The sequence below is a fragment of the Coturnix japonica genome, chromosome 10 (assembly GCF_001577835.2).
Source record: "Coturnix japonica isolate 7356 chromosome 10, Coturnix japonica 2.1, whole genome shotgun sequence".
NCBI classification, from domain to species: domain Eukaryota; kingdom Metazoa; phylum Chordata; class Aves; order Galliformes; family Phasianidae; genus Coturnix; species Coturnix japonica.
Genome location: NC_029525.1, coordinates 6,560,034 through 6,575,946, shown reverse-complemented (window position 1 = coordinate 6,575,946; position 15,913 = coordinate 6,560,034). Strand labels below are relative to the sequence as shown.

Genomic DNA, 15,913 nt, shown 5'->3' with positions numbered 1-15,913 from the left:
ATAAGGACTTGAATGTTTTAGTAAATACCCAAAGAGAATGACAAATCCCTCAACTTCCAAAAGCCAAGATCAAGTTCAGAACAAAATGGGCTTTGGTGCTATTAAGTATATGCCCTCATTTATACACTACTCTAGCTCTGGATGATACTGACAGACTCGAGGGGACAATGAGCAGCGAAGAAATACTACATCACATAAATGAAACTACTGGTAAGTCACTCTTCCATGGATTATAGCCCCCAAAAGCTGTAAATTAATGCTGCAAACCAGAGAACAGTAACACAGAAGAGCCTTTGCCAGACTACAGTAATGGAGAAAAGACCAGACCTGCTGCCTAAAAGATGCAAAAAGAGAATACCCCACAGCCTCAATGCACGAAGAAAAAAGAAAAGGTCTGGTCAGATGCTTGTTCGCTTACATACCAAAATAATCCCAAGCTCGACTGGGTTCAATTTGCTGCTCCACAATGATGTATCAGTGAGCCAAAGCAGCATAGGATACCTGCTCACTTTCAACTCCCCTGCAACAAAAATGTCTACTGTCAGTTCATTTAAAAATATGTTAATGTTGTGCAAAGTAGCGAGTAGAGCATTAGAAGAGTACTGGAATAGTTACCAAGGCTCATTCCCTCAGCACAAAGTGGATCACCAAACAACAAAACGAGGCAACTTTTGTGAAGAAGCAATATCAAAAGAAAATCCTTCTTGAACACCTCCAGCTAAGTTTTCTGTACTACTAATGACAGAATCTTGGTCCTAAGGCAAGCCTCACCAATACTGAACACAGTTTATAGAATGTGTCTGGTCATTAGCAATAAAGATGAGTTTTCCAACACATACAGTCTTATAGACCACAGAAGATACCAAGGTCTGAAAGGTGCAAGAGAAGATCCAAAATCATCCAAGAGTCTGTGAGTCACTACAGCCAGTGTTGCAGGAAATCCATAAGCAACCCACACTTCACCAAATTACAGGTCAAAGAATGAGAAGATACACTCACATATCACAGAGAAACTACACGGTGAATGTTGTGAGCACTGTCTACAGACACCTCTTGCAAAACCAAGCACAGAGCATGATGAAGATAAATATTCATGTGTACTCTGTACTGCAAATAATGAATACAAGGTCTGCTGCATAGATGCACTTATGCTACTAGATTCAGAAATTAAATTCTTGTCCCAAGCATCAGCAAGCTATTAAATGGATAAGGACAAGACTGGTGAGATTAATCGGGTCTAAAAAAATAACAGCTTATACCACCTCACACTGAGCCAGTAAATAACCTAACAGCAAAACCAGGGCTCTCAAAAATAATGGCTATATTCATCTATTCAAACATAAGACACTAATAGCTTGTACATATTCTTGACTGTACTTCAAATCTACTGTTTCAGTGCTTACACACCTGTTTCTGCATAATAGATATTAAGCACATCCAACATTCTTAAAGTATTTTTGTATGACATCTGTGCAATATTTTCAAGATACTTGTGCAGTACTGACAACAGCCTGCCACAAACACACATCTGTACCCACCATACACCTGTAACTTTCCTCACATATAGTCCAGCAGATATGAATTCCAAACACATACATCCAGCTACTAGAGTTGTATCACAGCTCAACACTTAATTTTCCATTGTTTGAGTTTCACAGAAATCCAAACAGTTGAAGAACACAAGCAACCCTGGATTTATGAAGGGAATACACAGCTCACCCTCTTAAGTGACTGTTCCTAGTATTTTGTCAGACCTTAACATTCACTACTCCAGGAAGAGAAATTCCACTTTTTCTTAAATGTTTTTGGGTTTTTTTTGTTTGTTTTTTTTTTTTGGAATGGTTTCCCAAATCAACTTCCTTCCCATCTGCTCCTTACAAAACAACTTTGGTTCTTTTTAATAATGTCTGTTTTTCATCTTATCAAACCACAAGTTCTACTCAACTACATCAAATGCTAAGCAGTTACTACTATAGGTAAGCTCACAACATACTTTTTGTGCTGCTATTACTCATAATCAAATAAATATATTTCCATGTTTGGATCAGTTGAGAGATTATTCCAGCATGTCCTCTTACTGGCCACTTCATTAGTAAATTATAAGGCAGTTATATTATACAGACTAGTACATAACAGTATTATAAATAATAAATATTAATAGAAAGTAATGAAATCAGAACATTTGGGGTTGGAAAAGACCTTTTAAGGTCATCTACATCCAACCTACCTGGCATGAATATAATATATATATATCATATATAATCAGGGAAAGGTTTAGCATATAAACTGAAAGCCAAAATTTCCACATTATTTTTTCTTTTCAAATCAATTCCTTGCATTTAAAAAATTAATTAGACATTAATTAGTATATTTTCTGTCAAATAAATGACATTACTTGGAAAATAATTTCTAAATAATGTATCCTACATCAAGTAAAGCATTTTTATTTTCTTTTTGCATCAACACCGTGTAAAGGACATTAAACACTCGTTTAATATTGCTAATATTAAAAGTGACTTCAAATAACAATCTCTCTAGGCCTAGACTTAGCAGTTAGGACCAAGAAATTTTAATGCTGCAAGAACTGTTTTATGACCTAGGCAATTTATCTCCCCCATCTTGCAATTCTGGACGTAGTCAATAGTAAAAACACATTAAGTGTACATTCCATACATTTTCGGTTCTAATGAATTTGGAAGAAATCCAAGTTCAAAGTACAATTTTTGACCATCTGTCACTGAATTAATAGGAAAAGAAGAAATACTGAGTGGTAAAACAAAACTTACTCAGATACTTGTTCAGCAGTTGGTAAATCTACAGAAACTGAAAATAAGAATAAAGGATTAAGTTAAAAATACTTTTAAAAAAATGTGGAAATACACAAGTACTTGCTTTTAAATCTATGCACAGACATAATAATGTAATTAAAAAAAAACTACCATAACAGACTAACACCTTCATGTGACTACTTGTACATGTTCTATATAAGAAAACAACTGCACATACTCACCATTCTCTATAATAACTTGACAAGCATGAGCATGGCTTTCACTCAGATGTGTGGCCATTCTATCTAAGCCAGAACCATCAGTCAGAAAATCACAGTTAAGACATACTACAGTCACACCTCTAGAGGGAAGAAAGTAAAAAGTATGTGTAAATGCAACATGGCTGTGAGAGCAGCTTTAGCCTACAGCTACTGGACAGACTAAAGGAAAAAGAAACAACCCTGCTTTTGCAGTTTTAGATGAGGTGACTCAAAGAAGCATTGCACATGGAAATTCCAGTCAGTGACTAGGACATCTCCTTGCTGAACACAGTAAAAAGAATGTAACTTCAGACAGAATTTGAGTTTCTTGGTTTTTTCCACCACCTTCTCCTTTCAGACCTTGCACATTATGAATAACTGGAAAATAAAGCTATGAAAATATTTATTTTAAAAAGCCCTGAGAAAGAAGTCAACAAAAGTGGACCAAAGAAACCCCACCCATCTGTCACAAAAGAGAATGCTGCTAATAGAAGTGATAACATTTCCATCTCTCTGCTCTTTATGGAACCCTAGAACTTCAAGAGGCTCTAATCTATTTTAAGCAATAAAGTCACTATCGTAAAGCAAAACCAATGATCCACAGCTGAATAAAAGCAGAATTACCGTAGCTCTTCCGAATGCTTCTTGTATATCCAAAATCTTTTACTTGGACGAGCACTGTGAAAACTAAAAAAAAACAAACAAACACAAAAACCAACAAAAGACAAACTATCATAATTTAATCTTTCTTTCTCGAGTATATTACTCCACATATTCCCTACGTACTACACACAGTACTGAAATTTGCTTTCAAGTTGAAAACAACATTCAACTACTGACCTGCATTATTCTAAAAAACTGATTTGATGAAATGCTTGTGAATCTCATCTCCAGTTTAAAACACTGGTAAAAGAAAACTCCACACCACTCTGAAGAGCAGAAGAAACAAACAACCTCAGGAACACCATTTCTACTTTTGAGCTCTCTAGTAAGGAGCTTGGGAGGGGCAAGACTTCAGTTTTTTTGGCACAGTACTGCATGAACATAGTTTGCTTCCATCAGCAGTTTAGATCTTGAAACACCGTGCTTAAGTTACACAGTGAAAGCTATACAGTGAAGTGGTTTTATTCAACACAAACTTCCTCAGGAGACATTAAAAACTGAAACTTAAGACAACTTCAAGTTATCCCACATGCAGGTTAAGCACGTGCCAACATAATATATTCCCAATATTAAACAAAAAGCAAGCAACCAAGTACAGATGCTGCTACAGCAAAGACATACAGCCTTCTTCCACACCACTTCTTGTTCCTTAGGTGGTGATAGCTGCAAGAGGCCTAAGTAGTGGGACAGTCAAGACAGAGCACTGAGGAGATAAAGGACAAAAGACTAGTTGCTGTGCTGCATGGTTGAACTGGACAACAGCCAGAGCATGGACAACAGCAGGAACAGTTTACTTTAGATTCCCTTCTCTTGTTCTGGAATAAGCCTTTTTTCTTGTACGATTACAATTAGGTACATTAATTTTTATTATTTGTTAAGCTTGCAACCCACAGATTATCTGCATGGAAGTCTGTAAACTATTTCATACAAGAACACTAACATTAATGTGACTAGGACAATGCACAAAAGATATACAAAAAAATGTATGAGTCACGTATTTAAGTATTCTAGACTTCAAAAACATTTATGTTTAAAATGCCTTTGTATTTAAAAAGACAACTGCATTCTGGGTTTTTTCTTTTGCCACAATACATTTGACCTGTTAAAGGCACAGAATTAACAGGTAGGTTTTCAAAATATTTAACCTTGCTGCCAGGAGATCTATGTACACTCACTGCATACAATACTCCCTTTGCTCTGAAAACTTGCATGTTGTTTCCTTAACAGGCTCTTTTACATCTGTCATCACTAATACCCTAGACTGTCTTACAGCAACAAACCTCATACAAAATCAGATGTTGCTATTTTCACAGACGATCAAAGTAGTATCCCACTTGGTTAGGCTATCTGAGACACCCTCTACATGGTATTCTGAGCATGGATTTCATTAGAGATAGCAGTGGTTTTATATGGTCAGCACTTGTGCAAAACAGATGAGGTCTTAAATCTGAAACTTAGAGAATATGCAGTGATTAACCATTATTTCATAAGTTTGGCTGAAATGATAATGAGACCCCACTGAAATTGTGAAGCAAAGACAAAAAGCTGCCTGAACATTTAGCTTTTTACAAGCTAAGGTACAAGAATACTGTGTTTAGGTCCCCATTAGAAGTGAAAATCCAACATATACATGTCCCTGTCAGACCCATGTCATAATCTAAAATTCAGTTAATACACACACTTCATGCAATTTATGTGAATGTGAACTTTAAAAGCATATGATAATTCAATAAAAATTGTATAGAATTCTTACCTCATCATGTGATTCACATAAGCTTTGCTACAGCTAGTATTGTATCTGCATAAGCTACAATGGACATACGCAGGAAAGTGGCTTGCAAAATCTTTTATTTCTGAGTAACACTCAATGCATTTGTGAGCTCCCAAACGACACCTAACGTAATATGGAAAAGTTCATAGTTAACATCAGTACCTTAGGACAATATAACTATTCCAAACCTCTTGCATTACATCTCTAAAAAGCCTGCCTACATTGGAGGAAAAAAAAAAGACAAACTTAAAAATGTATCAGATAAATATTTATTATAGGTTGTAATAGTAGACATAAGTCTGTTTTCTCTTCAATTGTTGTCATTACAGCTTTTACTTTTTTTTTTTTATTAAGGTCAGTGAAAACATCTGCTACTGAACACTTCTGGAAACAAGATACTGCATATGAGACCCTCCAATTTCAGCTGCTGCTGTTGTCTTTCTGTAGTTGAAAAGAATTTCAAAGAAACGTTTCATTCACACATTCTGCAAGCTTTGAAAAAAATTCTCTGCAAGCTTTGAAAGAACTACAGATGAAGATTGAAATCCTGCTCTTATCTAATTTTGTTGGTCATTTTTAGACATTTCAAACAGATAAATTCTGGGAGTTAGCACCTTACTGAATGGGAGACACACATAATCTCTTTGACAGAGAATTGCTGCTGCATGATAACAAATGAAAAGAATTATATTCTAGTTCATAAAAGACCCATAGAATTACTAAAGAATTGTCAAAACCATTGAACTGTAAGTATAAGGAGAGTCTTTTTCACCCCCATACCTCTATGTGGGGACCAAGGAGGTAAATCCCTCCCCACTGTAAGGGTAGAGCAAGTCTAAGAGTGCCTCCTTAGACTGAATGAGTATAAGTCTATGGGGCCAGATGGCGTGCATCCCAGGGTCCTGAAGAGCTGGCTGAGGTAGTTGCTGAGCCACTCTCCATCATATTTGAGAAGTCGTGGCTGTCAGGTGAGGTCCGCGATGATTGGAGGAAGGGTCACGTCATCCATTTACAAGAAGGGAGCAGGGAGGACCTGGGGAACTACAGGCCGGTGAGTCTCACCTCCATGCCTGGGAAGATTATGGAACAGATTCCTCCTGGACAACATGCTTGATCCACATAAAGAACGAGCATGTGATCCGAGACAGCCAGCACGGCTTCACCAGGGGAAGGTCATGCCTTAACTAATCTTGTGGCCTTCCTATGATTGGAGTGACGCATTGGTGGATGAAGGAAGGCGACCGATGTCATTTACCTGGACCTGAGCAAGGTCTTTGACATGGTCCCCATCACATCCTCATCTCCAAATTGGAGGGAAGTGGATTTGATGTGGGACAACTAGTATGGATAAGAAATTGGTTGAAAGGCCGCAGACAGAGGTGTGGTGGTCAATGGCTCTATGTCCAGGTGGAGGCCGGTAACGAGCAGTGTCCCTCAAGGGTGGTCTGTCTCTTGGACCGGTGGCTCTTTAACATCTTCATTAATGACACCAATGATGCAATGGAGTGCACCCTCTGCTGTTTGCTGATGACACCAAGCTGAGTGGTGCCAGTCGATACGGTGGAGGGAATGTATGCCATTCAGAGGGACCTTGACAGGCTGGAAAGCTGGGGCTCGGGTGAACCTAATTAGGTTCAACACGGCAAAGTGCAAGGTTTTGCACTTGGGCCGGAAGAACCCCAGGCACCTGTACAGGCTGGGAGGAGTTGTCATTGAGAGCAGCTCGGCAGAGAAAGACCTAGGGGTCCTGATAGATGAGAAACTTAACATGAGCCAGCAGTGCGCTCTGGCAGCCCGAAAAGCAAATGGGATCCTGGGCTCCATCAGGAGAGGGGTGGTCAGCAGGGTAGGGAGGTGATCGTCCCTCTTACTCGGCTCTTGCTTGAGGCCCCATCTGGAGTACTGTGTCCAGGTGTGGAAGCCCTCAGTACAAAAAAAAGATATGGAGATTTTGGAAAGGGTCCAGAGGAGGGCCACAAAGATGATCAGGGGGCTGGAGCACCTCCCCTATGAGGACAGGCTGAGGGAGTTGGGTTGTTCAGCCTAGAGAAGAAGAGTTGTGGGGTGACCTCATTGCAGCCTTTCAATACCTGAAGGGAACTTACTCCCAGGAGGGGAGTAAACTCTTCGAAAGGGCTGATAATAAGCAGGACTAGGGGGAATGGTTTTAAGTTAAAGAGAGAAGATTTAGGTTGGATTTAGGGGAAAGTTCTTTACTATGAAGAGTGGTTAGGTCCTGGAACGGGGCTGCCCAGGGAGGTTGTGGATGCCCCGTCCTTGGAGGTGCTTCAAGACCAGGTTGGACGGGGCCCTGGGCAACCTGATCTAGTAAAGGTGTATGTTTGGTGGCCCTGCGAGGCAGGGGGGTTGGAAACTACATGATCCTTGAGGTCCCTTCCAACCCGGGTAATTCTGTGACTCTGTGAAAGTTATTACCACAATATCAATACGTGGAAAGTCTGAGTCTTCTGCAAAATTATGTTGTCAAACATTCTATATTGTAGGATCAAAATTTATTGGATACTTAAATCTATTCCTTCTGGTATTAAAGATATTCAGGTATTTTAGGGTTCATCATTTTTACCTTAAATTTATTGACAATCTGTATTATCCTTTGTTAACTTTTTTTTTTTTGCTGCTGCTGTTGTGTCCATGCATTTTGGCTTCTTGTCAGTGTTTGATATGTTGGTTTTGATCGTCCTTTCGACTTATTTGAATTAGATCTGCTATGATTTCTAGCAGCTGTGTTCTTTGCTTTAGGAGATAACTGAAATGTGGACGTGCTTGTGCTAACTGACGATCCTGACTGAAGAGATCAAGAAGATGCTCGAATAGTAACCTACAAGCACAAAATTAAAAGTTTTTCTATTTAGGTTTAAGCCGTTATGTTCTATTTTTTCTCTAAGTTTTAGTTGCTTCAGGACACAAGTGACTATCTTGCATAGCACAGGAAATCCTCCTCAGTAAAAACTGTTTTGAAAAACACCAATAGCGGTAGATGGACCTGGTTTGACTGAGTAACCTCGGATATGCTCTGACACGTATGTGGCAAACCAGGATGCTATAAAAGAAGCCCGTCTCCCGTTGTTCTTGCGTGGTGTGGTGACATCCATATGCGGTACGCTACGCTCGATCTTCACCACTCCTCTCTACACGAAACTCATCCACCTACCTCTTCCTTCTTCCAAGTTACCCTCTCCGCCATTTTTCCTATATCCTATTCTTGTTAAGAATACCCAGAGTATCGGACCTACATATACAAGATTTATATTATCCAGCCTAAGCAATAAGTTGGACCATAAGAAACAGACGCGGTCACAGATCAATTAGTCATGCCGAGAAGTATACCAAATAAATCTGTTAGTTCCTGGATTAAACCAAACCTCTGTGTATTGTTGCCTCATGATTAGTCAAGCTACTTCAGATTATTTTTGCTTTCCATCCTAAACACTTAAGGGACAAATTCTGGCTTCTGAATTATATTTCTTGCCCCTAGTTACAGCTTAGAAGCAGCTCAGCTTTTAAGTCTTGTTCCAGGCTCTTCAGTTTTATCATATACACTCTGTCAAGGTCTCCTAACACCAAAATTTTAAACACAAAGAAAGCTAAGCTTTTACTAATTACAAATACTCTGAATCTTCTAAAATACTCAAGTGACATCAGAGACTCCAGAATCGCTACCAAGCAACACAACTTCAACTTCTGTCATTTTTCTTACAAAATGTAACGCAGTGAGTAGTTTGTGAATAATACATTGAACACTTTTAATTAAAGGAAATAAATCTTCACAATTCACTAAAAGATTGTAAGAAGAAAGTTCTGAAACCCACAGGCAAGTTGTTTCTTATCAAGAAATGGGCTTAACACTAAATATTCTAATTGGAACCAAGTTTACATCACAACACACTGTTGGTTTCTTTTCACCCCTTGAAATGCAGAAGATAAAAAGACATTGTATACTCAGTTGAAAGTGCCTAATGCCTACGGAAAATCATCTTGCACTCCACTTGCATTTTGCTACTACCTTCCACACACTGGAAGTCTTACATAGGAAATGACGTTAGCACATCACAACATCCACATCATCTGCTTTTCTCCTAACACAAGAGATGATAAATGGAAAGGGACAAATTAGCCAACAGCTCAAGAAGGTATCACTGACTGCACTACCACCACACACATGAATGGAAGAACAGGACAGGGCAATGTACAGATCAACTGGTGGAAGCTGTGAACTGTCGCTAGCCCTTCTTTTAAGGGGAAATGAGTTTTTTGTTTTAGAGATAACAATTTCTTTGCTATGGAAAAGAAAGGTGAGAAGTACTTTCTATTCCAAAACTTTCTCTGCCAAAACCTTATTTTTTTTTTTTCCATTTTCTTCCTCTATTATTCTTTACTTACCTTTGTTCCAGGAGGCAATCCTTCCAACTGTTTAGGCTTTCTAAACGTTCTGTGATGCTGAGTCTTGTGATCCATTTTTTCTTTGCAAGTCAAAAACTGCAGTCTACACTTAGTGCAACGGTATATTCCTTTTTTCTTGGGGAAAAAAAAAGAAGAAAAAAAAAAAAGAAGCCAGTCTAGAGTAAGCAGGAACATCACAAAAAACAAAATTTGAGCCCTTTTCTGTCTCAAAGAATGGCCATGCCGCTTTTAATTCAACCTGACAAACTTAATATTGTGCAAGGTCAAGACTCTGTACAGAAAACAGTGTTACTACCAAGGAGGAGTCAGGTTACCAATTAGAGTAAGGCAACATGGTAATTGACAATCTTTTCTTTACTTGAATCTGTGATGACCATTCTAGTAAAATCCAAAAAAAGAATAATACAAAACAAATTCACTATGACCTAATGAAGAAATGAAAAAGCAAAAAGATTCTTTGAAAAATATCTGGAGATTTTTAAGCAGAAAACATGTAAGAACATGTCTAACACCGACAGTCTTAACAACTCACTTAAAACCTTCTTACAACAGGCAGTTCTGGGTCTTCATATTCTATTGATTATTTTTATCTATTAACAACCATACAAATCAGTTATGCTTCTTTTAAAACTCTTTTTTTTTTTTTTTTTAGGAAGAGATTCATGATACCTAGTGTTTTTCTAGCATTAAGAAAGCATCTGCTTACCTGATGCTTCATGTAATGATGCATATACGGTGTTCCAATTTTAATTACTTTGAGACAAAATGGACATAGCAGATGTTTTGTGTTTTCATGAACTGTTCTGAAATGCGTTTCTACATCTGAAAAAGCTGAGGATCTGTAGTTGCATACCTAAAATAAGAAATTTTACTTCTTGTTAAAAGTTTATAAAAAGCAAAAACAGACATAGTGTGTGCACTGGGGGTGGGCAGAGAGGGGAGTAGGTAATGTAAATACAAAACAAGATTCTGAAATACCTGGCAAACATACGGCATTTCACCTGGCTTATGATTGTCCTTCATATGTTGCAGAAGAACCTGTTCTGTTTCAAAGGATAACTCACAGATTTTACAAATAGCTAAAAAGAAGTGAAAAGCAAAAAAACAAATTAGTTTGGGGTCATAATTCAATCAATTATAATACATACAAATATGTGAACCGTATAAATCTACAAAGGGGAAACAATCTAATGATCTTCCAGCTCTTCAGATGAAACTCCTAACAACTTCAGAAACGTGAGGTCTTTCAAAAGGATGAACTCTTGAAATCAAGTTTGCAATAAAGAAAAACACAAGAACACCCTCCAACTTAAAAACAATTAAAATGCTTTTTCCAGATACCCTGCTCTGACAGAAGCTGAATGACCATCCAGCTTTTGCTTACAACCCTCCATATTATTGCCCATCAAGTACAATGGCTTTATTCTTTTAGTTACTAACCAGCAAAAGACAAGTCAAAAAATATCTAAAATTTTAGGTCACAAAAAAGGTTTAGTGCAATATAATCCAACTTACTAGAAGACTCATAAGGTGTGTGTGTACTTTCAATGTGGCACTGCAGCTGGAATGGGGTGGGAAACTGACGGTAACAGTGCTGGCAGGTGGTGTGACTTTCCCAGCTTTCACTGCTCTGCTTCTCAAGTTCTAGATGATGTTTCATGTGGTTCATAAACCTTAAAACAATAGTGAACAGGTGAAAAAGATGTATGCAGACGTTATCCATTATGTATCACATGCAAAACGCAAAGGAAACTTAGAAACATTGTTCTGAAAGAACTTTCAAAAATGAAGAAATTCAAGGTGTAAATATTCAAAATAATATTCAAAATATTCAAAATATGCCAGCCACTCAGACCTCATCACCACGAGTGTTCTCACATCTATACTGTGCAGAACAACTGCAGCTCTGCTGAAAGCTAACAAGTACTAAGACCAGATCTTCAAGTAGGACATTCATAACTTTATCTGGAAACACCTCCATACAAAAATGAGAGTATTTCAAGAGCTTTCTTTTATGTAAGGATTTAGGTCTGAAGATGACTTATGAAAGACAGTTATCAAGAAATTCCACTGTGTAGATAACAACCAAAAGGTTATGAGAAACTTGGTGTTAGATCACTATAGAAAGTCACCATATTTTCCTTGTCAATATATCCATCTTCCTGAGGAGGATCTATATTGGCTGAGAAGTCTAAGCTGAATTTATCACAATGCTGACAGGTCAGTCATTTGTGGAACAGTAAGCTGTCACAAGGACAGGTGAGCTGCATAACCCACTACTGCTGACTTAATGAATCATTCTATTTTGAATGGGTTTCATTTTGAGAACAAAAGTCCAAAAATAGAAGGTCCAACAGAATCTGAGAGAATGTATGTATTTATTTTGCCAGCTTAAAGTATAGAAAATGCCTAGGAATACAAATTCTTAAGTAACAGAAATACGTATTCAATATGGAAAAAAGTAAACTCTTTAAATATGAAATACTGGCACTTTCACTTATACAGATACTTAATTAACAGCACATTTAATGTTCAGAATTAGAAGAAACTTTTGTACAAAAACATGGGTTTGATGTTAGCATAAGGCTCTGCATTTTGACTTGCCGACTATGCCCTTGAAAGAATAGTCCATTTTTCAGTTTTATGTTCTGCAAATTCAGCTTCCCCTAAATAACGTATGTGAAAAAGGAGAATGACCTTAACTTCCAAATGAACAATGACATGAATTGGTCTATGTATTAAAACAGCTTACTGAAAGCTTTTTGTAGCACTTGGAAGTAAAATTACTCCATCAAAATAACAGTTGTTACATAAGCAAACGACCAACTATTAGTCACTGTGAATCCCTGAAGAGAAACAACACTCACACCTACTGACATCACCATCAATCAAGATGGTAAATTGTAGAGTACCTTATTGTTGCCCTTTCCAACCCTTAAGTCCTATGACCGCTCTCATTAGAACTACGCTATTTCCATTAGATGCCTCTAAAATTTGTTCTCTTATCTTTAAGTAAGTTAAAGCTACAGATAAACACACGTAGTAAAAAATAATTCAATTTCTGTGCAGTAATCCAGCATTAATAGTTTGCAAGACACTCCAAAAATTCCTTTCTATTCCAAATAGACAAATTCCAAATGCATGACATTAACTGACGTGGGCTGTCAATCATTAAAACATTAAGAAGGGAGTTCAAATACCTTATATTATTTTTAAGAACTTTCAGACAGCTGAAGCACTTAAATGTTGTATGAGTCTTCTGCTCCTGTTGTACCTGTTGGGTATCACCTTCATGTTTCCCATAATAGAAATCGTTAACTAACATAATCAATTTTCCTTTCTCATATTCAGTAGTCTTGCTTGATGTAGTAGAACATTCTGTTTGGACGACTCCCAGAAAAAAGTCATTAACCAGATCTGGGCAACAATACTAGACGGAAAGGGAGAGAAGATGAGACAGAGACAAAAGTTGTAAGAATCCCTTAACAAACTCCATCAATGAAAACAGCACCTTAAAACTGAACCTGCCTAATTAGAGCTATGTGCAAAGCTTTTCAATTCTGTGACACACCGACTCAAACTCATACCCACATTCGCATTTTTAACTGAACTGATCTTTCAGTAGCACATCCAGGTAATAAAGTACAAAGTATTTTCAGCACCGAATAACTATTCTCATAGTTTCACGTAAATAAGTTTACAGTTCAAAGCAGAACATCAGTGCTGCCTAGCGGTGCCCTACTCATTAGAAAAATGTCTACTTCCTAAAAATTAAAAACAAGAAAGAAAAGCAACTCTTATACAAGTATTTTGCTTAAAAGCATAAGTTTTTGGAGGACTTCATACAAAATTTTCTTTTACTTCCTTAGGGAGGACATTTATTGACAACTGCAAGTTTTTTTTTTCCAGCTTTAATGGAAAATTTAGAAATTCTATGTCACACAGCAAACACGTCATTTGTATTCACCTGAAAGAGTAGACAATGAATGCTTAAGCCAATAGCTGTACTACAAAGCTTAATGCTTTAAAAAGCATAACTATCTCATACAGGATCAAGTTTCCAACTGTGAACAAAACCAGGCTTTTCATCTATTGTGAGACAGGTCTACCTTCTATAATGGTATGCAGTTCATTTTCTGGTGCAGAAATCTAAGTCAGTGTACTTTTTGGAAAAAGAAATTAATTTTAAATAAGTAAAGTTGTTTTCTGTCATCCATGGCTTTATCAATCGTTTAAAGTACCAAGTGCAAAAGCATTTCACTACAAGAAATGATTTGAGAAAGATAACATTTCTTAATTGTGTTTTGAAGCTAAATATGACACTAGCTATTATTCATCTTAAATCCTTCAAACTACAATGATTTGCATTAACAGCAATTGACAGCATCAAAATTTTCTATTCTAATGTAATTCATACAGTTTTTTGCACAAGTTACTCATTGTATGCAAGTACATTTCTGCTCTCTCTGAAATGGAATACATATGCCTGAGAACTGTGGTAATCTCTGCCAAATTATAAAAAAAAGTGTTTTCCAGGAAATCATGTTTCTGGAAACAGTGACAAGTAGGCTTCATAAAGAGTAACAGATGCATAGTTTATGAAAGTTTTGTTTATTACTTTAAGTACGAATTACAAATTAACCTTTTCCCCTCAGACAACTTTTTAAGTCACCACATGATATATAAAGGAAAAAAAGCTAAAAGTTTATCTTTGCCTGAGAAGTCACATACCACAAATGTGGGTCAACAGGCTTGCTACTGGCAGTACTAGTGGGCCAACTTGCATTGCTACTATAGGCAATTACCTTCATCAAATTCACTTGTTATCTGGCCAAAAGTTCAAAAGGTCACAGCTGTCAGAGAGAGAATTCAGAGGCAGCAAATGTGCCTCATCTCATTGGAAAAAATAATGCCCAAAATAACAAGACTTAAGGCTCTACATCTCCATTCTTTATCTTTCTGACTTCACAATACTTAAACTCCACCTAATCAGAGACAGAAGCCAGACTATCTTCAAACTGAAACATTTTTCATAACCAGAAGCTCACTTAATTTTATAATGTTCATCACCATCAAATTATTTTACCTTCATATGATTTTTTAGAGGATCCATAAGATTGAAATGAATATTGCACTTCGGACAAGCTCGTGGAAATGGCCCTCCATTCTTAATGTTGCTTGATGCAGTATTTGTATCTGCAAAACACAGAGAAGTCAGAATTTGCAATCAGAATAACAGTTAGTTATTATTCTAGCAAAGCATGCTATTTGAAATGAAAGTGCAGCTGATGTGACGGGACCGACCATACACAACATTTTACTACCATCTTTCAACTGAAATTCTTTTGCCCAAAATCAACTTCAGTTTGTTCTGTTTGTCATAAACTTTCACAAAATCTTAGTAATCATATAAGAATGGGAGGTGACAGGAACATGATAGAGACAAAGCATTAATTTGTCCCTCCCACTTACCTCCAAAGCAAGATAGATTTTGTGATGTTTTTAAGAACTTTAAATTCTTAAAGCACACAAAACAACTTTTATGCCAGGACCTTGTCATCATCATACAGGGATAAGAGAACTGGTTTTGAAAGTAATTACACCACCTGGTTCTCAATTATGAGCCTATTTCTCCCTGGCAGTAGCTGTAACCAAGGCCTATTCAGATGCATCACTCCTTTTGAATGAATGTGTTTTTGGAGAACAAATCCTCCAAATAACTACTCCCAGAAATGGATGGAAGTAAAGAATACTGCTCTTATCAGAGTAAGTTAATACCTTTCACACAAATTAAAACAGAAATAAAACCAAAAACTGCCTCATTATCTTTAGTGTTAATGAGTAAACCCAATCTTCCAGTTCTCTGCAAAATGCAAAAAAGTTCTGGTGAGAGCTACTTTTTCAAATGAAGTCGTCTTGCATATACAAGTCATTCACAGACCTGGAGGACTCCATGCAGACAAAACAAGTTAAAACAGATGAAACTAAAAGAAAAAGTTTCAAGTAATATCTCAATGTCAGCGTCAGAT

General features: G+C 37.2%; 1 protein-coding gene across 1 annotated transcript in view; it reads right to left on the bottom strand.

The window, feature by feature from the left end:
* Positions 1–15,913, bottom strand: part of ZNF280D (zinc finger protein 280D) — a 43,342-nt gene that overhangs the window by 12,964 nt on the left and 14,465 nt on the right. The window contains 11 exon segments of the mRNA XM_032446928.1: positions 2,787–2,823; positions 3,011–3,129; positions 3,653–3,715; positions 5,445–5,605; positions 8,119–8,301; positions 9,864–9,998; positions 10,591–10,737; positions 10,863–10,963; positions 11,400–11,557; positions 13,085–13,314; positions 14,971–15,080. Coding sequence (XP_032302819.1) covers positions 2,787–2,823; positions 3,011–3,129; positions 3,653–3,715; positions 5,445–5,605; positions 8,119–8,301; positions 9,864–9,998; positions 10,591–10,737; positions 10,863–10,963; positions 11,400–11,557; positions 13,085–13,314; positions 14,971–15,080 — 1,444 coding nt within the window.